At 51.7% G+C, this 22288-nt stretch overlaps 1 protein-coding gene across 1 annotated transcript in view; it reads left to right on the top strand.

Moving 5' to 3' along the window:
* fndc3ba (fibronectin type III domain containing 3Ba) overlaps positions 1 to 22288 on the top strand; it is a 77602-nt gene that overhangs the window by 27334 nt on the left and 27980 nt on the right. The window contains exons 4-7 of the mRNA XM_076017639.1: positions 12340 to 12416; positions 15591 to 15822; positions 15964 to 16132; positions 16787 to 16890. Coding sequence (XP_075873754.1) covers positions 12340 to 12416; positions 15591 to 15822; positions 15964 to 16132; positions 16787 to 16890 — 582 coding nt within the window. The remainder of the gene's footprint in view (positions 1 to 12339; positions 12417 to 15590; positions 15823 to 15963; positions 16133 to 16786; positions 16891 to 22288) is intronic.

Below are 22288 nucleotides of genomic sequence, written 5' to 3'. Positions count from 1 at the left end.
ACCGTCCCCCCCTCCCCCCTCTGGGCCTCCAGTCCACCGTCTCCCACCGTCTCACCGAGTTGCTCTGATGTACGAGCCCCCCCCCCGCCCCACCGTCGACCTCCCCCCTGTGGACCCCCTCCCCCACGCTAAGACCGCTCCCCTGAGCTTTCCCACACTCACATCAAAGGGCAAGACTCTAGAGGGTGTGTTCGAGCACCCTGCGATGGAATGTGTGTGTGTGTGTGTGTGTGCGTGTGTGTGTGTGCGTGTGTGTGTGTGTGTGTGTGTGTGTGTTTTACAAGGCTGTGTTGGTTTACTGTGTTGTTTGGTCTTTGTTGGGTCTTTATGAGGGACGGTGAGCCCAGGAGGGGGTGTGTGTGCGTGTGTGTGCGTGTGTGTGTGTGTGTGTGTGTGTGGGTTGGTGGGGGATGCTGCTGCTGCAGGAAACCGCGTCCAGCCGAGGGGGATGTGACATCACAGGCAACACGTGCTTCCTGACGGCTTCATTTGTGGCCTGCGGCAGGATTAAGGACAACGGTAAAAGTCGGCTAACGGCTAATAGGATTTTTATCATGCTGAATGGCAATCCTGAACTTGTAGCTAAGTGGTGTTTTTTCTTTTTTTTTTGCTTTTGTCCGGTCCTCACGGCTCCGACGTCGTTGGCGAATTTGTGACAATTTGGGAAACACGACGTGAAAAAAAAAAAAGCCAGCGCAGCTCCTCTACGTCGTTAGCAGGAAGGCGGCTAATTGCACCCCGTAAAACATTAATTAGCGGCTGAAATGGCGACAAACAAAGAAAAAAAACAAAACAATGTTTGTCGTCGGCGTGACCTCTTTAGCACCGTAACGAGTCGGGGGTTCATTTTTCATGCGACCCATCCGCCTCCTCTGTCTCGGGGCATATTTTCTAACGTGTTGGTGTGTTGAATGGCTGGATTTGACCTCTTTGATGTGGGCAGCGCGCCTCTTTAACCGGGGGGCATCGGCGGCTCAGCGCTCAGAGGCCTCTTTTTGCCCTCTCGCCGGCTCCCTCTCTCAGTCTCTTCGAACCCTAACGCGGTTACGTCGGATCCGGACGTCCCTGGAATCGATCAGACCTTCCTGCCAATTAAGGGCTCGTTACCGACCCGACGATCTTTCGTCGCCTCGCGGAAGACGCGCAGGAGAGCCGGGGAGGAGGGGGGGAAGAAAAGTACGCGTCCGCTGTCAACGCCAAGATCCAAAAAAAAGAATTAAAAACACAACGATGCTGCGTTTTTCACAACGCGGTTTTCATCAGAACCGGCTAGGAACGTCGCAGTCTGCTTTCCTGACCTGTAGATGGCGACGAGTGTTACACAATAAGACCTATAACTTGCACACGTGATACATCACGTTATTTTTAATTTTTTTTTTTTAACGCATTGATAAACAAATCTCTGGTTTGAAGGAGGCTAGCCGTACAACGCTAGGCTCTTCGCCGTACCGTGGCCCGCTAGCTGTCGTATTTGTAGTGATGCACCTCTCCCATTGCGATTGGTTGTTTCAGGCCGAATCTCTGAGGCTGTTGGAAAGTTTTCTTTCCTCTGGGAACAGGTCGGGAAAGTACAAACAAGTCAGGCCGGTCTTCCGTTTAACTTGGTGTCGGTCAATCCAACGCAAACCTCCATCGGCTGGCTGCGACCCAGTTCAGCATCAGACACCTCCGCAGCTCCTGGACGAAGCCTCCGACTGCTGCTTGCGCTGATGTAAACTAATCAAAAACACTGGCGGCAGCATATCGGGGGGGGGGGGGCTTGTGGCGGAGCGCACGCCCCTGCAGCGCGCCGCCTTTGATGTCGGTGGAAAATAGCCCGTTGGGTGGGGGGGGGGGGGGGGGATGTGGTGGAAAGTGTCGCGGCCGGTGTTTACAGAGAGCCAGGTGGCTCCAAACAAGCCGGGGAGGGAAGAGGGAGAGGAGGCAAATACGCTCTTCTCACGAGGCCTTCATTTGGAGATGTGCACCGTGATTGGCTGATTGTCGCAGCCTGAGCGCGACGTTCCCAGCGGGAATGCAAAGTTTGTTTTTTTTTCCCACCGTGCGAGTCGCCTCGTTTGATGGGAGTCGACTGTTGAATGACTTTGTGTGCGTTTGTGTGTCTGTGGTGGTGCAGTGATTCCAAAAATCTCCAGCTTCTATCTCCTCACTTCCCCGCTGAGCCGGGCAGGTTTCCATGTTTCATACGTGGTCCTGGACATTCCAGCCACATCTGGGTTTCTGGGACGACATGAACTCGCAGTTGCACTCCTGACTTCCTGTCGGGAGGTTTTCGCCAGTGAGGCGGCTGGAACCTGGCTGGGGAACTTTTCTTGGACCGTTTTGAGCATTGATAAACAATTGAAGCTTTGAAGGTTTGATGGTAAAGTCTCTAAGACAAAAGTCAAAAGTTAAAAAAAAAAAAAAAATGAAATGTTTACTTTAATATGCCATTTTCGCGACGTAGCTTTCAAGCTAGCAATCTGATGTTATGTTACGGCGGTCAAACGGCGTCGCTCCGGCCACAAGCGAAAAGTGCAAAGTTTTCAGATCCAGTCCTGGCTCGTTTGGAATTTTCCCTCGATTATTCGCAGAATTGAGAATTATTATTCTCATTATTCTTACCTCTCCTTTGTTTTTGCTGACTCGACCGTTTGCCATTAATGGCTCTGCCATCAGTCTGCTGCGAGTCCTTATCGTGCCTTGATCTTCTACAAACGTCTTCCTGCAAGGCTTAATTCCGCAGGTGCCTCTGAAGCGCAGCGTCTTGGCTTCTGCCGCTTCATCTCATCGGGGGGGGTTTTTTGAGGGGGGGGGAGACTGGTCGCCATGGGAATGCGCGCTCACTCCAGGTGGCGTGTAATGGAATGTGGTCCCTCTGGGCGCAGTTTGTGTGCGTGAGTGCATACCTGTCTTTCTCTTTTTTTTTTTTTGTTCCCCACCTCCCCGCTCTTTTTTTTTTTTCCAGCCAAATGAGTTTTTTGCCAGAAAACAAAAGGACAGACGGGGTTGGTTTGATTCTTTTGGCACGAGGTAGTTAAGTCTGACATTAATGCGCGTGTGTGTGTGTGTGTGTGTGCACGCGCCTTGGCTTGTTGTTGTATGCCATGCCCAGAACTGGCTTATAAACTCAATGCCCTTGCTCACTCGGGCATGAGCTGTCTGAAGGAGGAAGGGAGGAGAGGGAGGATGAAATGAAATAGAAACAACACGGCAGAATGGAGGAAGTAAATAAACAAGGAGGAGGTGAGTAAAGGAAAAAAAAAAAAAACCCAAAGAGCAACTGGGCGACGGTACGTGTCTGGTCGTGTCTGCTGCCATGCATTCCGGGCGAGGCCACTTCCTCTCCGCCGTGACCCCGGCCACCCCTTGCGCCGGCTCCGGCCCGGCCTGATTTTTTTTGGCCAGAAGGAAAAAAAACACCTCCCAGTGCAGAATAGTGCGTCTGTCCTCGCATGTAAGCCTTGTGTGAAAGTGGACGTGTGTGAACGGCAGCTGCGACGAGCCCGAGAGCTTGCAGAATTAGAGAGGGAGAGAGAGAGAGAGAGAGAGAGAGAGAGAGAGAGAGAGAGAGAGAGAGCAGAATTAGAGAGGGAGAGAGAGAGAGAGAGGGAGAGAGAGAGAGAGAGAGAGAGAGCAGAATTAGAGAGAGAGAGAGAGAGAGAGAGAGAGCAGAATTAGAGAGGGAGAGAGAGAGAGAGAGAGAGAGAGAGAGAGGAGCTCTTCCAGGGATGGAATTCTTGGCTCCCTGGAAGCTCAGGGTACAGCTGGAGTGCTTCTTTCTCCCTCCGCCCTCATTCCTTCCTCCTCTCCCCGCACTTTCCGAGCTCCTTCACTTCCTTCTCTGCTTCCTCGCGTCTCGTCTCCTTCGCAGCGACGGCGGCGGCGGCCAGCGCCCTGGCAGCCGGCTCCCGCCTTTTTATGAGCGACATGCCTGCCGTCTCTTTTTCCTAGAATTCGGCACGGAAAAGACTCCGAGGCCTCTCTTTCTTGTTAGTGAAGTGGCTTTAAAGACTTGAGCGCCTCACTTACTTCCTAATCTGGAGGAATTCTTTGACTTCCCTTGTTGAGGGGAATCAGTCTGGAGGCATTGCGGTCGTCTTTACACACTGAAGACGGAGGCAATGCATTTTTCTTTTTTTTTTTTGCGTTACGGGTGCATTATTTTTTTTGTGCAGATGATTCATGCATGAGATGCTAGCTTCTCAAAACAATGTTTTCTCAACGGGGGTGGGGGGCCGGAGGGGGGGGCAGTTTTTCCAAACTTTTTGCAGCACTAATTTTCGTCGTCATTCAACTCCTCGTTCCAGCCTCTCGACATAAATATAAATCCTTGCTGGTCATTCAAGAAATGACACAAACGTTGTCCAAGGCTGTTGGGCTGCGCTACCTTAGACCTCAGCTGGGACCTCAGGCTTTATCCTCAGGCCTTCACGTCGCTGTTGGCATGCGGCAAAAACCGCCAATAGGCGAATAGGCAAATTCTGCACCGTGCAAAAAGCTGAAGAGGTTTTTCTTTTTCTTCTTCAAAAGTGTGACAGGTCATGTGACCGCGGCTTCGTTCTCCCTCCTCGGCTGCACAGGACACAGGGGCGCACTTGCACGCTCTCGGGGAAGTCCCCCCCGCACCCCTCTCTCTTTTATTCTCATTTTCTTGCCTGATTGGTTGTGTGTGGAGTGTTGGGGGGGGGGTGTTCACTGCTCAGTGGGAGGAGCCCAGGGACGGGTGAGTCCAGGAAGGAACCTCTGGGGGTGTGGAGGGGTGGGGGGGGGGGGTTCTGGGGTGACCCAGAAGCCACGCCGTTCGTTCTCACACTCCTCCCTCCTCCTGCCCCCCCCGCCAAGTACAGGGGGGCGGGGGGGGAGTCCCCGCTGATGTTGGGCTTCCAGCCGTCTTTCCACTGATCCCCCCCCCCCCCGCGCACACTTTCGCTGCTCTTTGTGGCCGACAACAAACTCTGCGCTGTTCAGGCCGGTGACTCATGTGCGAGGAATGCCCCACATTAGCCCGCCGGAGGGGCGGCGGAAGGAGGAAGGGGTTGCGGGAGGAGACGGAGGAGTTGGGAGTGGGGGGGGAGGGAGGAGCACAGCTGGCCGGCGATGGGCGGGGCCTAACTCCCATCTCCTTCTCCTGCAGACCGGGCGGTCAAGGTTCGGGAGTTTTGTGCGCGGCAGCAGAAAAAGGTTGAGGATGGCAGTGTGTGTGTGTGTGTGTGTGTGATTGTGTGTGTGTGTGTCATGTTTACACACCAACAGCTGGTGCGCTTCGCCTCCCTCTCTTTCTTCTCCCCCCCCCCACCCCCCGCCTCACTCCTTCCCTCCAGACATGTCGAGTTGATTAGCGAATGGATACAATGAGTCACCGCTGTCTGGATTGTGTATTTTCTTTCTTTCTTTCTTTTTTCTTCCTTTCTTTCCTTTCTCGCTTGCTGTCTTTCTAGCCCCCCCCCCTCCGGCGCCGCCGCCGCCGCCCGTGCATGCTCGCACACGTAAGGCTGCAACAGACGGCGGCGGGCGATAAGTGGAGTGCGGCCCAGCGCGTTCTTTCCTCGGTGCGCTCGCTGGAAGGACGGAGAACACGGAGGGAAAGTATTTGGTCGGCGAGACAGGAAGTGTTTGAGCTGAGCGTGACGCTCGCGAGCCCTGCGTGCGCTCGCTCAGTCATGTCCGCATTTTCTTGCGCGCTGTTTGCGCAAAAGGCGACTGGAATTTTTGGTCAGTGTAAACTATTGAAATGTCAGCATGTTCCACAAGTCAGGTGCGTGTGGACAACTGCACACCCAGGTGTTCTTTTCAATTCTGTGTGTGTGTGTGTGTGTGTGTTTCTGTGTCAGCGTGACATCTTTTATACATACACCTCCCAGGTGTCAATCTGGTCATTCGCCTTCCTGCAAAAAAAGAACACACACACACACACACACACACACACACACACAAAAGTGTTTTGGCCTCGGTGAGCCATCTGCGCTTCGTGCACACGCTTATAAAGTGCGTTTGTGCGTGTGCGTGTGTTTGCACGTTAAGATGTGGAGAACAAAAGCGGGGCCCGGCCTCGGCCTCAGCCTGTCCCTCCAGACGTTACGTTTGGCTCGGCTCTGGAACGGACCCAGCTGCTGCAGAAGTAGGTCGAGCAAAGCGGCGGCTGCACTGACCCCCCCCCCCGGCCTCCTCGTTGGGTGGGTGAAGGAGGAGGAGGAGGAGGAGGAGGAGGAGGAGGAGGGCTGCTGGGTGAAGGTCTGGACTGGCAGCAGCAGCTCGGCGTGGAGACGGACAGATCGAGGCTTGTGGACGCAGTGACCACTCCCCCCCACCCCCCAACCCCCCACCCCCCCACCGCCTCCTGGATCTGGAGATTAGACGGCAACAATGAAGCCTCAGAGCTGCAACCCTGTCGGGCTTCTCTCTCGCGGCCGCCCGTTTTGTTTGTTTATTTCAGTCTTTGTTGCCTCTCTTTTTTTTTCTTCAGCCCCAGTCGTAGAGTCATAAAATTTGAGGACGAGGTTCGCGCGTGACTTAATTGAAAGCCTGTAAGTCGCTGTGTCGGCCGGCGCGGTGGGAGGGGGAACAGATGAACAGATTTGCAGTCAAGGTTTCATAGCAAGGGAAGCGCTGCTGCTGCTGCTGCTGCTGCTGACATTGCATAAAGCAACGCATAGTGATGAAGAAGAAGAAGAAGAAGAAGAACTTTATTGATCCCACAGAGGTGAAATTTGCATAATTACAGCTGCAAAACTGTATTGTCATAAAATAGTGAGAATTATATGGATTAAATAAATAAGGCAATAAAAAAAGTAAAGATAAAAATATTTGTTGGTACAAACGGAAAAGAAAAAACAATAAAATACATTTTGGGGGAATTCTGGCACCCGGAACACAAAAAGCAGATTTTACAGAAGTAAAATAAAGTGCAGCACAGTATGCTCGGTGATAAGCACTGGCTGCCCCCCCCCTCCTTTCAAATGCCAGCCAGTGTGTTTATGGCGTTGCCGCGGCGACGGCGGCCTCCTCACCTGGCATTTCCTGCGTGCCGCTCTCGCTTTGTTCTCCTCCGACGCCGCTACGCAACCCCGGAGGCTCCGTCCGACGCCTCGGGACGAGCACCTCGCTATTTCTCAGGAATGTGCTTACGCATACCTGCCTGCCTGCCCGCGCACGCGCACGCGCACGTAATGTACATCCAGCATCCATCCAGCCACTCTGGTGGAGTCTGCGCGCGTTGCTCCGTGCACGTGCAGTGCAGGAAGTGCCCCCCCGCCCAGGCAGCGATGTCAGGCCGTCCCGGACCGGAACGTGTTGGATCTTCTGCAAACATCCCAGAAGCCTTTGCAGCCAGATGGGGGTCGTGCTTACAAACTGTCTCGCACGCTTCCTGCGGCCGTCTCGCCCTCTCTTTGTTTGCCCCTCTCGCCCTCCTCTCCTCCTCCCGCTGCACTCTTTTCATTTTCAACTGCATTTCCCATCATGCTCCACCACGCCCCCCTCGCCCTCCCCACTCCCACACCCCCGACCACGGAGCCGAAGCCGTGCAGCTGCGCCGTTTGCCTCAAAGATCTGCGGGGATTTGTCACAGATTTATGTTTTGGGTGTGATTCATGTGGTTTTCTGTGTGTGTGTGTGTGTGTGTGTGTGTGTGTGTGTGTGTGAGCGTGTGTGTGTGTGTCCGTATTGGCCGGGCAGTGGAGGAGGAAGCAGTCGTGGGAGTGTCTTGCTCTTGGTGCTCCGAGGACAGATAACATTACCCCGCTGATGCTTACATAACTTCCAGGCAACGCCACGTCACAACAGACCCAGACACACACACACACACACACACACACACACACACACACACACACACACACACACACACACACACAGCTGTGTCCATGGGACTCCAGTGTTCCAGTGGGGTATAAACCAGACTGTGTGTCGGCTGCGAAACACACGCTATTCATTTTTTTTTTTTTTGTCTTCTTCTCTTTAGTAATGATGTGTTTTGGGGTCTTTTTTTTCTTTTTTCGCAAAGCGAACCATCTGACTGGAGTCGTTTTTAGTCGTATTTAGGTCAGAGCTCACAAACAGGCTTCTTTGGTCTGTTACCAACACCACACACACGCAAGCATGCACACACGCACGCACGCACACGGGCACTTTCCCCAAGAGGGACTGCCTTTTCCTTTCAATGTGGCGACCACATGTGCGGGACTGCAGGCGGGAGAGTCAGCGCGAGTCGCTGTGGCTGCGGCTCCCAGTGTGCAGAGTTGAAACGCCGCTGCCTCCGGTGGCTTTCGATAAGAAGAAGAGTGCGATTGTGCCAGGAGTTGGAGCGCAGTTCCATGTGTTAGTCATTGGAAGTGTTTCAGACCGAGACTCTGGGTGATCCTGTGTGTGTGTGTGTGTGTGTGTGTGTGTGTGTGTGTGTGTGTGTGTGTGTGTGTGTGTGTGTTAGTTTTGGGGTGGAGGGGCACAGTTGCAGCTGCCATTGACAGCTGTGTCCTGGGAAACATCTGATGAAAGCTTGCATCATGTTCGATAGCGTAGCGTGTCTCTGGGAATCTGCACATTGGATCCCATTCAGTTGGCTTTCGCGTTTTTTCCCCTCTGCTTTTGTGACCAGGCATTTTTGAGTCAACATTGAGTTGTTTTTTTTTTGTTTTTTTGTTTTGTTTTATGAGAACACCAAGTGAGAATTGCACACTTGGTCTTGGAATAAAATTTAACACGGCGTTTTATCATTGTCATTAACGTTTTGCTTACGTCATGTGGAACAAATAACACATCCAGACAAAACTTTAATGGGGCAGATAAGCGAAATGCGCGAGCCGCCCCAGCAGAACTAACATTGATTCCACTGGGAAAGACTAAGAAGTCTTTGACTAAAGCATTAATCTTCTCAGTCGGACTTGCAGTGAACGTCAACATTAAGTCCTCATGTAAGTAAGTCATCAAAACTACTTACATTTCACATTTTTTGCAATTGTGTGCTCGTGTGTGTGTGTGTGCACGAGCGTGTGTGTGTGTGAAGGTATAGGCAAGTGGTGGATGAAATCACATGTTTGTGTTTCAAATTTTTTTTTTTAGTGAGGAAGTGTTGAGCACAGCTGAGAGAGAGAGATAGTGTGTGTGTGTGTGTGTGTGTGTGTGTGTGTGTGTGTGTGTGTGTGTGTGTGTGTGTGTGTGTGTGTGTCTGAAAGAGAAAGAGGGTTTTAAAACAGGAAGTTTACGGTTTACCTCTGACATATGTGTATATTCCTAATGTAAATCAGCGTTCAACGTTTGCCTGGAAACCCCCTTTTTTTTTTTTGTGCGTGCATGTGTGTGTATGTGCACGTGCACAAGCGTGTGTGCATGCGTGTCCACTTTTGTGCTGCATCATCGCAAAGATCTCCCCCGGTGCGCTCCGCTGCCTCGTCAGTGTTCCGTTTCTATATCTGTCGCACAACTTCTGCCATCATTCCTGCGGCCGTCTCTTGGTTGCTGGAGGTAGCAGCTGTAAAAGAAAATATGTGTGTGTGTCTGTGTGTGTGTGTGTGTGTGTGATTGTGGGTTGAGAGTTATTCTGGTAACCCGAAAGGTGTCGAACGGGAAGGTCTGGCGTCGACGTGCTACTCCAGAATGCTGTCGGTGTAGCGGGATGCGCCGGACTGTCTGGGGTTAAAGGTCACCTTTTGCTAGCCGGTTGCATACATCGCGCCTTGTCGACAAGAAATTTAAGGCCCAGTTTCCCGCCGTCAGTTTGACGGTCACCGGCGGCCCAGTTTCATGGAACTCTGGTTTTGTTGAGGTGTGAAGCAAGGCCCCCCCCCCAGAGTCCGAGATGGCGGCCCATTCATTTCAATGAAGTCGCTCACCCAGCGCGTAGCATAATTTCAGCCAACTATGACCGTTCGCTTGCTACTCCCGCTAGTTGTCTTCCAGCTGCCCAGGCAACGACAAAAAAAAAAAAAACCCCACCAAAAAACTGAAAAACAGTGCTGTCATGCCACATGCCAAGATGTGAGCACACAACTGATCCCTGACCTGAACTTTCGGGCCGTCGGAAGCGGAAGGAGCGACAGATGGAAGATGAGGAGGCGGGCGTGACGGAGGGAAAGAGAGAGAGAGAGAGAGAGGGAGGGGGGGGTGCGGCGGTTTGTTCGCCGAGTTGTCTGGAATTCCAGCAGGATTAGGCAGAGGAAGTCGTGACTCTATTTGTGGTGCTTAAAGGGTAGAGTGGGGTAGGAGGATGGCGGGGGGAGAGACCACACTCACTGTTTGGTACAGACACATGCACACACACACACACACACCCACACACATACAGTGGGCACCTAAACAAGTGTTGAGATCCCGTACACATGTCCGAATGCTGCATCATCCTGAGCTTCCTTAAAAGGTAACCAGCCCAATGCTATATGACTTCCAGCAGTCACTCCGTGTGTGTGTGTGTGTGTGTGTGTGTGTGTGTGTGTGTGTGTGTGTGTTGGGCATCAGGACAAAGAGTGTCTTGTATTTTGGGGAGGGGTTCAGTTGGCCTGTTGGGTCCAGTGCTGGGGGCCGGGGATGGGAATGCTCACTTTGTGCATGTGTGCGTGCACGCGTGCGCGCGTGTGTGTGTGTGTGTGTGTGTGTGTGTGTGTGTGTTTGAGTGTTGGAATGCTGCTGTTTGCCGAGTGAAGAGCACAGAGGCTGCAGAGACTGTCCAAACACACGTCTGTTTGTCAAGAGTGAGTGTGTGTGTGTGTGTGTGTGTGTGATGTGTCTGAGTGGGCGACTGAGACAAGGTGTGTATTTGGGACAGTGTGTGTGTGTGTGTGTGTGTGTGTGTGTTCTCCCCGTGCTATGACCTTCTAAATCAATGAGGACTTTCATATTGAGTCCGGGTCCCCACAGTAGGGAAGCAGAATGGACTGAAGGGGTTCTTGTCTCTTCTACCTGCGGCCTCCACACCACATGAACACACACACACACACACACTGTCTCTTTCTCTCAGACGGCAGTGTGTGTGTGTGTGTGTGTGTACGGGTGCAAGCGTGTTTACTGTACTCACCTGTTTGTTTGGCCAGTCAGAGCACGGCGGGGTGAGGCAGAGACGGGATGGAAGGAGAGACTCAGCGGGAGTTGGAGGAGAGGTGGAGTCAGTGAGTCAGGGAGGGAGGGAGGGAGGGAGCGAGGGAGGGAAGGATGTGAGTAACGGAGGGAATGAAGGGGCTGAAAGATGCTGGAGGGACTCCCGAAGTGTGGATGGAGGGAAAGATGGGACTGAGGAAAGAGAAGGGGCCAAGTGTCCAGAGTGAAACTTGGCCTTCATTGGTCAGTATTTGGGTCAGACCAGAATTTTTGCCGTTTAGCCCTCTGTTTGTGGCCTCCCTGCAAAAACACTCAATTCCAGCTACATGCTAGAGCTGACAATTTGTTGGACCTTCCATACGTCGCGGAAACAATCTCGTCTCAGAGGGCGGTGCCAGCGTCTTGCTGGGGATGTTGTCACTAACCTGGGAGAGGTGTCCGAGCCATCACTTTGTGACATCACAAAGGGCTGATTTCACACGCCATCTGAAAGGCAACCAAAATAAGGACAGGGTGGACTTTTTTTTTATTTCCAGAGAAAAGTAATACAATACATTAGCATTGGTAAGATGCATTGTACGTCATATGTAACTTTAAAGTTTAAAAAACAAAAAGTCAAACAAGTCCGTCGACGTTCAGGACGAAGTCCAGGACCGTTATAAAGAGAACAAGCCTCAGAGGAACTGCTAGTTGAAGGGTGTTGACAACGAGCACGGTGTCGTGTCCCATCACACCGTGTTAGTAGGTAGCAAGGGCCTCTTTTCTGTGTGTGTGTGTGTGTGTGTGTGTGTGTGTGTGTGTGTGTGTGTGTGTGTGTGTGTGTGTGTGATTTGTCTTGACTGCCTCCAGCTGTCCCAGCAGCTTCCCAATGACTTTACCAGCCGCAGACCTCCATCTGAGAGAAACGGAAGGAGGGAGACATTTTCGGGAAGTGGGGTGGGGGAAGGGAGGTTCGAGGGGGACCGGGGGGGCGGGGGGGGGGGGGGCGATGTGGGCCGTGAATGGTGGAAAAGTCAACATAATTTTCAATCTGCTAATTCTATTAGAATCTCCAGCCTTCGCTGGAGAGCCGAGCTTCCTCCCTCGTCCTTCTTCTCTCCCCCCCCCCTCCTTCTCGTGCGTGCGATCGTCAAAACGCAGACGTGATGACACGCGAGGCCGCAGTTTGGGTTCCGCAAGAATTCCAGCCGAGTGTCACAACAGTCTGTGTGTGGCTCTTGTTTGTGTCCCAGCATGTGCGCCGCTGACTGACGAATGCAAAAGCCAGCGTGGCGGCTCCGGAGAGGTAAATAAATAACTGAACCAATCCTCCCTCCTTCTCGTCCCTTCCAGGTCCTGCCGAGGTTCCCATGATGTCCCCCAACGGGTCCATCCCGCCCATCCACGTACCCCCGGGATACATTTCACAGGTCAGCCCTCCGCACCTCCACACGGTCGCTTCACGTCCAGCTTTCGCCGTTAGCGCTAGCATCTTTGTCCGATTAGCGCGAGGCATCAAGGAGATTTATGCGGCATCGTGACGGAATTGGCAATCCCCGCCCCGCCGTTTATTCACAACATTAACGCTGACAACAACAACAACGACGCGATTCCCGGCAACTATACCAAACATCTGTGTTGTTGTCGGTTGCCGTGGGGCCCTTTGGAGCGCCGCCCGGCGTCGCTGCTCTCGAGAAATCCTCGAGTGCGGCAGATTGACGGAGGATAACGCTGCGTTTATTGTCAGGGGTCAAGGGTCAGGCGACAGTAACTCAAGCAACCGCCGGCCGCAGCCGCATTCTCCAGAGCAGCCGAGCGCTGGCGAGGTGCGCCTCACGAGCTGGCCGGCGGGAGTCTGCTCAGGCTCGTCAGAGCCATCGCCTGAGTTGCAGCGGCACTCGAGTGTGATGAGTTGCGGGTTGCTCGGTGTCTGCTTGCACTTTTACGAGCGTTCGCTCGAGAACGGAACGATCAGCTCCTCTGAAAAATACAAAATGCGGCTTGGAGTTGGCCGCCGTGAATGGAGTCGCATTTTGTCGACAGGGAAAGAAAATGAACTCACAAAGACGATCAGTGAAGGTGCAAACCAACAAATCGTCGGCCAGTGGAGATCAGGTCACTGGCTCGGCGGGGGTGTGTGTTTGTGTGTGCGTGTGTGTGTGTGTGTGTGTGTGTGTGTACGGGGGTGTGTATTGGCGGGGTCAGGGGACAGAGCCAAGAGAGAGCGGGAAACGGTGTCACCCTTATGTAAACAAGACTGATAGCAGAGAGAGGAGGGGGGGGGGCAGAGGGTGAGCTCGGTTGTTTTAGGGTAAGGGAGGATGGGAGGATGAATGGGAGACTGGATGTCACCCACATGCACTTTTCTTTGCAGTCAGTCGGTCTTTTTATTCACTGTTTTTTTTTGTTTAGTTTTTTTTTAATTCCAGTTCCTTTTTCCAGAGTTGAGGGAAGAAACCAATATCACAGTTATAGAACAGTTTACTCTCCAGAAAGACATATTTAGCCCTCTGTTTGCAGCCCTAAAACACTCTCGCTCAGGGGTGGCCAAACTTTTTGACTGGTGGGGCCACAATGGGTTCTAAAATTTGACCGAGGGGACCGGAGCAGCCCCACCTCACGGGGGGGGAGATTTGTAGGAAACCTGTTGCATGAAATGAACCAAGGTGTTCCAACTATATATCAGCGTCTTTGAAGCCCCACAACGATCATCTACACATCTATTTTATGACTTACTGACTATTAGTATCATTTCTTCAAGTCCGGTGGGCCAGATTAAAAAGTTTAACGTGCCGCATAACGGCCCCCGGGCCGTAGTTTGCCCATGCCTGCTCTAGCTTCTCGCTGAAACAGGTGATTTGCTGGACGTTCCACACGCTTTAAAATAGACAAAAACAATGTGGTCTCACAGGGCGGAGCCAACATCTGAGACCATGAGATATGGTGAGGTCACAAAGGGGGCTCAGTTTTTCATGACTGCGTGTTTTGTTTGATGTGTATGGCATAGTCTAGTGTGAACACAAGCCTTCATTCTGCGGCTGACGCGCCACAAACTTGCTGACAGATTTTTTTCTATAAAAGTGTTTTTTTTGTTTGTTTGCGTGTTTTAAATGTGCTGAAAGGTCTTCCAGTGTGTGAGTGGCACCACAGATGAAATCAATGACTGGCAGCTTGAGAAAATATGTATATTTCTTTTCAAATGTAAGCCAAAGTATAAAAGACAAAAAAACCTCAGAAACACTTCAGGAAGAGAGGACGAGGCCTTGGCGAACTAACAGATGTGTTTTAGCCATGACTCTGTGTGTGTGTGTGTGTGTGTGTGTGTCCTCAGTTGCCACAGTGCGCTCGTGGGTGTATTCCTCCTCCTGTCTGTCATTAGAATTATTTGTGTTTGCTTGCCAGTAAGCCTTGCGTAGGCATCTGGGTCAGGCACACATGTCCTCATGGTGGGACTTTGCCCTTGTTTTCCTGTCAACACTTTTTTCCTCTCGCGCTCTCCCTCCCCTGCAGCAGAGGGCCAGGGCTGAGGAGCAGATAGGGGGCCTCCTCTTCCTCCTCCTCCTCCTCTTAGTCGCCCCCTCGATGTTTTTCTCACTCAGATTAGTTTTGTAACCCCCTTCTCTCCCCTCCTGACCCTCGCTAGCGCCGGCTCCTCTTTTCTTTCTGCCTGTCGTATTCTGGCACAGAGTCTGTTGCTTCTCCGTTTGTGTGCGTGTGTGTGTGTGTGTGTGTTGAGATTTGGGGGGTGCCATTTGTGTGTGTGTGTGTTGTTTTTTTTAAGGGGGGACCAGCAGATGACTTCCCCTCTCTGCAGGGAGTGTGTGTTTGCTGTCTGCTTGGAATGCAGGCCTGTGAAAGTGTCTGAATAGTTGGAATGTGTGTGTGAATGTTTTCTGTGGCTTTTGTGTGTGTGTGTGTGTGAAAGTGAATACATGTATGGAATCTATGTTAATTTGAGGCAGTTGTTTGAAGCTTGTTGTTGAAATGTGCAGGGCTCCCGATGGCAGCTTTGCGCTGCTTCTTTTTTCTTTTCTTCATTAGCGAAAAGAAAAAGCGTCCTGGTGGTACGACGCTAGCTTGGCTAAAAGAAGAAGAAAAAAAAAAATGCACGTCACCTTCCTGGAACTTAATGGGGAGGGGGACACATTGTTTGAGTTTAATTTACCTCCAAGAATACCATGTGTGCGTGACATCAATTTAAAGAAGCGGTTGAGTTTGTTGTATGTTTGAATTTGCATCTTGAACAGACGGCTAGTGGCTAGGTAGCCTAGCTTAGCACGGTGAGTGAAAGCGGGAAGGAAGAGCTCGTCTCGCTTTCCTCAGTGAGGCGGCTGGTTATGAGAGCAGCAGGATTGCTTCCTCTTGACCCGTTGCTGAAATCTTAGCCGGCGTCTCGCTGACAAGTCAGACGCTGGCGTCTTTGGCCGCCAGCACGAGACGCCAGACGCCACAGAACTTTTTCCTCTCATGCAAAAAAATGTGAATCTTGATCATCTGTGTGTTACTTGACGTTATCCGAGACATGCGTCCACTCTTCCCTCACCTCCACCGCCGCCTCTTCCCCCGTCCTCACCCCCCTCCCCCGCCCTCCTGTCTTTCCCCAGGTGCTGGAGGACAACACAGGGGTCCGCAGGGTGGTGGTCACCCCCCAGTCTCCGGAGTGCTACCCTCCTTCCTACTCGCCGGCCCTCTCCCCGACACACCACCTGCCCCCCTACCTGCCTCACCCCCACTTCATCCCCAACTCTCACTCCTTCTACCCCCCTGTCAGCCCCGGGGAGCTGCCCCCCCACCAGTACTACCAGCACCACCTCCCCCCCATGTACGGCGACCCAGGTACTGGCACACTGGCCGGCTCTGGCTTTCATCGCGCCGCCGTCGGGACTTTTAAAGTTAAAATCGCGATGAACACCTCGCGGCCGGATTTGACCTCCCTCTTCTCTCCTTCCTTCCCTTCTCCGCCCCGTGTGTCCGCAGAAATCATCCCAGTTTACGGGATGTCCAACTTCATCGGCAGAGAGGAGACGTACAGCAAGCCACAGCCCAAAAAGATAAAGGAGCCGAGGCTAGAGCGGCAGAACCAACTCAACTCGCCGCCCAACACTCTGTACAAGAGCAGCCTGGGGCCGGCGCACAATGGATACAGGTGAGCAAACTCCTGCCTTCTGTTTCAAACCTGTTTCCGATAGCAACTGTGGAAAAAAACTCTTTCACAATCTTGTCACGTGCTAACAGTAACAATAACACTAGTTTAGCTAGCTTACCACTGCCCCTCCTGTGTAATAATAATAATAATAATGATACGACGCATGTAGCTTACCTCCACCACAAGTGTGAATGCAGTGTGAATGAATAATGGGTTTAATGAAAAGCGCTATGTAAATCCAGTCCATTATTATTATTATTATTATTATTATTACCATTATTAAAGGGTCTGTAATTGTTGATTTTTATTGAACCAGTTTTCATCACAATGCCTAAGTTTCGAAATTATGCCTTAAAAATTGACAATAAGATTAGAAAGCGATCTCAGGCTCTACCTCCTGCAATTTCCCCATGTGGGACTAATAAAGGAGTATCTGATCTTAATGTATTCAAACACTTGCCGTTGGTTCATGTCAGTCGACATTGTCAGAGGCCTTAACGAGCCCTCCTCGCCTCAGTGATGTCTGCGATGCTCATCTGCTGTGACACCTTCACTTCCACTCATACTGTCCCTCACAGGGGTTTTAAATCAATGCTCTGATGCTCGCCCGCTAACAAATTTTCCCCCGATTTGTTTTTTTTCTCATGATTGCAGCAACAAATCACACGCCCCGTCGCTCGGGTCAATGGGGTCGGGCGGCGGAGTGGGCAGCCCAGGAGGGAAGAAGCCGGAGAGACGCCTGCAGACACAGACACAAGGTACACACACACACACACACACACACACACACACACACACACACACACACACACACACACACACACACACACACACCAGTGTTGCAGCACAAGAGACACTGGCACACTGGCATCAGAATCACGGACCAAAGAGTCCAAATCTGACACGAGTCACCAGGATTAGGTCCTAAGCAGGACGGTGAGGCAATAGGGGGCGCTCTTTTCACAGTTCTCCAGAGCATCTTGTTTGCAACAGCTCCTCTCTATCCCAACCCGTCTCAACCTCGCTGCTGCCTTCAAGTGGGGGACCCGTTTTCCCCCATTTGTCTTGTTTTCTCCCAGAAAATCATCCTCTTCAGGGAAAAAAACAAAATGTGAAAAAAAAAAAAAAAAGCCAGATGAATGGCCGAAGGGCTGAAGGGGTCCAGGCGGAGGAAGACGGTGAAGCAGGGCTGCGAGGAAGAAGGTTCCAGGTCCGAGCTGCCGCATAGCTGAACCCGTCCCCGAGCGCTATCATTTTACCTCGGCCACAATACAGGCCTTGTTGGTGGAGGCTGAGCCACGGGTTGGGTGAGGGGGAGGGGGGGGGGGGTGAGGAGGAGGAGGAGGAGGGGGAAGAGGGGGAGGCGCGACTCGCATACCTGCAGAGCCCTGGTGGAGATGAAGGAAACCCTTTGAGCCGCAGACGAGTTGAAAAGACAGCAGAGTTGGACTTATTGCTGAGACACACACACACACACACACACACACACACACACTGAAATGCACATGTGCAAAGACATGTGTGCACACTCAGACATACTTCCTGGGAGGAAAGGGGGGGTGGGGGGGGGACTGTTCCTCTTTCATGAAGTGCCATTTGACAGCAAGATGCACGTCCGAGTTATCAGTGCCTGCTTTTAAAGTTTAAAGGTCCCTTGTTGTGTTGTCGCCTTCATCAGGTCTTTGTTCTGCACCCGCTGAAGATCAAAAAAGCCTCTCTAGATCCCCGGAAAACAGCCCGCTGTTATTATTAGAATTATTATTGTGGTTTTTATCAATGAGCGTGGATGAAAGTGTTACCACCGACATGTATTGTGTTGCCTGGATGCGCCAGTGTTTTTAAAAAAAAGGCAGCGCACGTCTTCGGACAGCTCCGTCCGTCTGCAGGTCTGAACATCTGCAAGCGCACGTACACACACACACGCACACACAGCGGCTCGAGCGGCGCCGACAGCTGGACTGAAACAACATCGGCGTCCACCACGCGTCCTCTGCTGTCTGCTCCGGGCCGCCCGGCTCTCGGTGCCAGGCCGGTGATCGGTGACCGGACCCGGCCGCGAGCTTTGCTTCTTTCTTTCTTTTTTTTTTTCTCCCTGAACAACGGGCACAAGCCCTCCCTCCCCATCGCTCGCTCCCTCCCTTCCTGTAAAACAATCAGAGCGTGAGGATTCCAGAGGATCTGGGGGGAAGAAAAGAAAAAGAAGGAGAGAACAGAGGAGGGAGACTGTTGAGTTTGAGTGACGTGCGAGAAACGACGGGTGGCGGAGATAAAAATAACCAGCAGTGGACGGAGGGAAACAGAGAGGCGGTTAAAGAATACAAATAGTCCAAGTCGACGGAGTCGCTGCTCCGTCCGGCACATCCAAGTATGGTCCAGCCACACACACACACACACACACACACTCGGAGGCGCCCCCGCTTTGCCCTTGCTGCCCCGTGTGCCGCTGCCTTCACTGGCACCGCAGCAGCAGCGGCCGTCCTCTGGTAAATCCAGTCCTACCAAAGAGCCGGTTTTCCTCAGAAGTCAGCAGCAGCCCCGACCAGCTGAGCAGAACCAGATGTGCGTCCCATCGACTCCGTTCTCCTCCATCTTGGCTCTGCGTCCCCACCGCAGCAGCAGCAGCAGCAGCAGCAGCAGATCTTCCGTCTCTCCCTTGGAGACTGTAAGGCGAAAACGGGGACCTCGAAACAGTTCGGCTCCGCCGTCGTCCTCGACAGGACGCCCCGTCGGCCCCATCTGGTCAGACAAGAAATGATGAGCTTTAAAGGGTCGAGGTCACATGACGAGACGTCTTTAATCGTTTTTCGTCTGACAGCAGCTGAGTTTCCAATACAGCTTTTCACAAAATAAAAGCGCTATTTCTAAAATCTCTACAAAGTACCATTGCGATTTATGTGCTTCACACCACACAGTGGTGTAAAGCGCACAAGCCGTCATTTTCGTAAAATCTCGTCTCGCTGGACATAATTCTTGTCAAGTCTCATTACGCCAGATTTACGAGAATTCTGTTTGCGTTGTTTGTTCACGTTTGTTTGCCGTTAAGAATGGTTGGGATATTTTTCTCTTTTATTACCTGTAAAACATTTTCCATCCCCTCCTTTTTACTTGAAGTGAACCGGGTCACGTGACCCCTGTACGTCACGTTGAAAAGTGTTTCTGTGACACTTTTTTGCGCTATACCTCAATATCGATACGTCATAAAAGCACCTCATGAGAGCGTAAAAACATTTTAGCCATATTTTGAGAGGTTTTTCCAAGTTTAGGTGTTTCCATTGCCATTTTTTTTTTTATCGCGATTTTTAGGTTTTGCGCAATTCTGGGGGTAATGGAAACGCAGCTAGAGTAGCTGGAGTCAGACTGGATGGAACCAGATTTGAAAAGTGAGTTCTTCACCAAAACTCCTGCAAGTGACACTTTCTGATTGATTTGCAAATTGCTGATGGATTTTTTTTTTTTTTTTTTTTTTTCTGGAAACCATCTCGTACATTTTTTTGGCTGGGAGCGGCTGCAAAAACAAATATTAGCGCTGTCAAAGATTGTTCATTAACAATATTTGTTCAGTGTTTCCTTAATCAGTCAGTGAAAAGTCAGTTTATCGTCAGTCATTCTTAAAGCCCCACCAAGGTAGAACATTTAAAGTCAGATCAGGGTGCAGCTGTAAATATTGCAATTATTTCCTCCCCCATTTCAACCTGGTGGTCCCGGATGACGGAGAACAGATTTGTCTTGTCTCGTTAGAGGTTACAAACCATCAACATTTGCCGTCCCGCCCACAGCCTGTTGAGCATCTGTTAAAAAATGGCTGCTAACTACCGGTGAAAGGGTTTCCAGAAGAAGAAGAAGAAGAAAAAGAGGGCATTTCAAAACTCGCTAAGCAGTCCATGACTGCGTTATTCGGGGGTTGTTGTTTTTTTACGCAACATGAGTCAATGCGCCGCTGCTGTGTCCCATTAATTAACTCAGGGGACTCACAGACGGTTCGGGATCTATTTAAAGCTTCACTTGCAGAAAACTTCAACTGAAAGCAAAGCCGAGACGACCAGCTGATTATTAATCGCAGCAACGACTGAAGACCAAGTTTCAGAACAATAGTTCTGACTAGTGCTCAAAGTGCAGCAGTGTCCCGTCTGGCCGCGCGAGTCGTGACTCACATCCAACCCCGTGTTCGGCCCCACCTGCTGCAATTGACTGGAAATGTGCAGCCCCAACCCCGGCCGGCCCAGGACTGTTTTGACTCGGGTCGCCATGGCGATAATCTCAAACCCCCGCTGCCGCCGCCGCCACCTCGGCCCAGCCCCAGCAGCTCCGAGACTCCTTCCCACGGGGGCAGAAGGAGGAAAAAAAAAATCCCAAATAGGGCCATGTTTGTGGGGCAGGTTGCGGAGGCCAGTGGGGCGGAAGAGCGAGAGGTCGTGTTGGGCGAGGAGAGGGAAGGATGAGGCATGGCAGGGGGGCGGGGACAAACTCTTGAGAGGTTTCGGCCCCTTTGCCCGCCGGGGTCGGCCACCGGAGGGGCTTTGCCGCCTCGGCAAGGGGCGTTTGACTCGGACTAATTAGGTCATTGAATGGATAAAAGTCTCAAACTCCGCCCTGCACATCCGGGGCTTCCTGTTTGACACAGTTTCTGCTGGTCCCGGTTTTACTCTTTTTCTTTTTGCTCCTCACAAGTCAAAGCGACCGATTGATGGTTGATTGGAGTTCTTCTGTTGGTTGGTTGTCTTTCAGAGTCACATGATGTAGTCACCATCCACGAGCTTCTCCAAAGGCAAAGCGCAGGGACGTTTTTGTGCGAGTTGGATCATTGTCAGTTCAGTTTTAGCTCTCAACTTTAAAGGGCCGGACCGAGAAATATCCCGGGGACGACCATTAGCGAGAATCTCAGAGCCCCGCTTTAAAAAAAATATATATATATATATACATATATATATATATATATATATATATATATATATATATAAAAAAAACATCTTACACATAACATCTTACGGTCTGAAGATAAATTTTGCATCTGCGTCCACCGCACTGAAAAGCTGCTCCTCTCTCTCTGCAAAGCTCCGCCTCTCCTGCACCGTCGCTGCCTCTGCCGAGTGTCTGTCTGCTGCTCGGTTTTGTCTTTCACTCCGTCTGCCAGTCTGCTCTTTCTCTCACTCTCTTTCTCCCTCTCTCTTTCTCCCTCTCTCTCTCAAGACTTTCTGGGCTGAGCCGGGTTGGATGGGGTCAGGGTTCTGAGAAACTCATCCCCCATAATCCCTCACTGCCTGGCCAGGTCACTGCGCTGCTCGCAGCACGTACGCGCTTACGTAAACCCCCACAAACACACACACACACACACACATGCACACAAATGCGCGCACGCGTGTAAATGCACGCAAAAAGTCTCACTCTTCTTGGAAAAAGCGGCGAGACGTTTCTGTGTGGGTGTGTGTGTGTGTCGCTTGGCAGTGGAGACTCTCATCTGCCTCCTCGCTGAGACAAGCTCAGTCTGTCCGTCCGTCCGTCCGTCCGTCCGTCCGTCCGTCCATCTGTCTGTCTGCACACGACACCCGGCTATTGGGAGGCGGCCAGGAAGACAGTGGAGATGCAGTTCCACGTCTTTTGCGCCGCCACTCGCTTATTTAAGTTTCAGCTCGAGTGGGACTTTTTCATTATTTAGTGTTCGCCCCCCCCCCGTCCCCCCGAAATGTCGAGACAGTTTGAAACCAAGTCAGATGAAATCGGAGCACAGCAGCAGCAGAAGACAAATGACAGGCAACAGTCACTCGTACGTTTTTCTCTTTTATTTTGTAAAAGGAATTTTTCTCCCATTGTCGGACTGTTTCTGGCTTCCCAAATTCCTTTTTCCAAACGACCCCGGAGCTCTGGCCATGAGAACCAAAACCTTCACCAGGACAACCACAATTTCAGGCATGTCTGTGTGTGTGTGTGTGTGTGTGTGTGTGTGTGTGTGTGTGTGTGTGTGTGTGTGTGTGTGTGTGTGTGTGTGTGTGTGTGTGTGTGTGTGTGTAGGCCAGCTGCTGAGCAGATGGAATGCTCACTATGCAGCAGATGATAACAGTGTGGAATCCAGGCTCTGGCCTCCTCTCCTCTCTACCTTTTTTCTGTCCCCACTCCTTCCTTCCTCCCTCCCTGGCTGCTCGTCCACGTCGCCTCTCCTCT

This window comes from Nelusetta ayraudi, unplaced genomic scaffold (assembly GCF_046127955.1).
Source record: "Nelusetta ayraudi isolate G7.1 ecotype Tasmania unplaced genomic scaffold, CSIRO-AGI_Nayr_v1 ptg000007l, whole genome shotgun sequence".
Classification (NCBI taxonomy): Eukaryota; Metazoa; Chordata; class Actinopteri; order Tetraodontiformes; family Monacanthidae; genus Nelusetta; species Nelusetta ayraudi.
The sequence above is the reverse complement of the archived record's forward strand: the minus strand, read 5'-3'. Positions and strand labels throughout refer to the sequence as shown.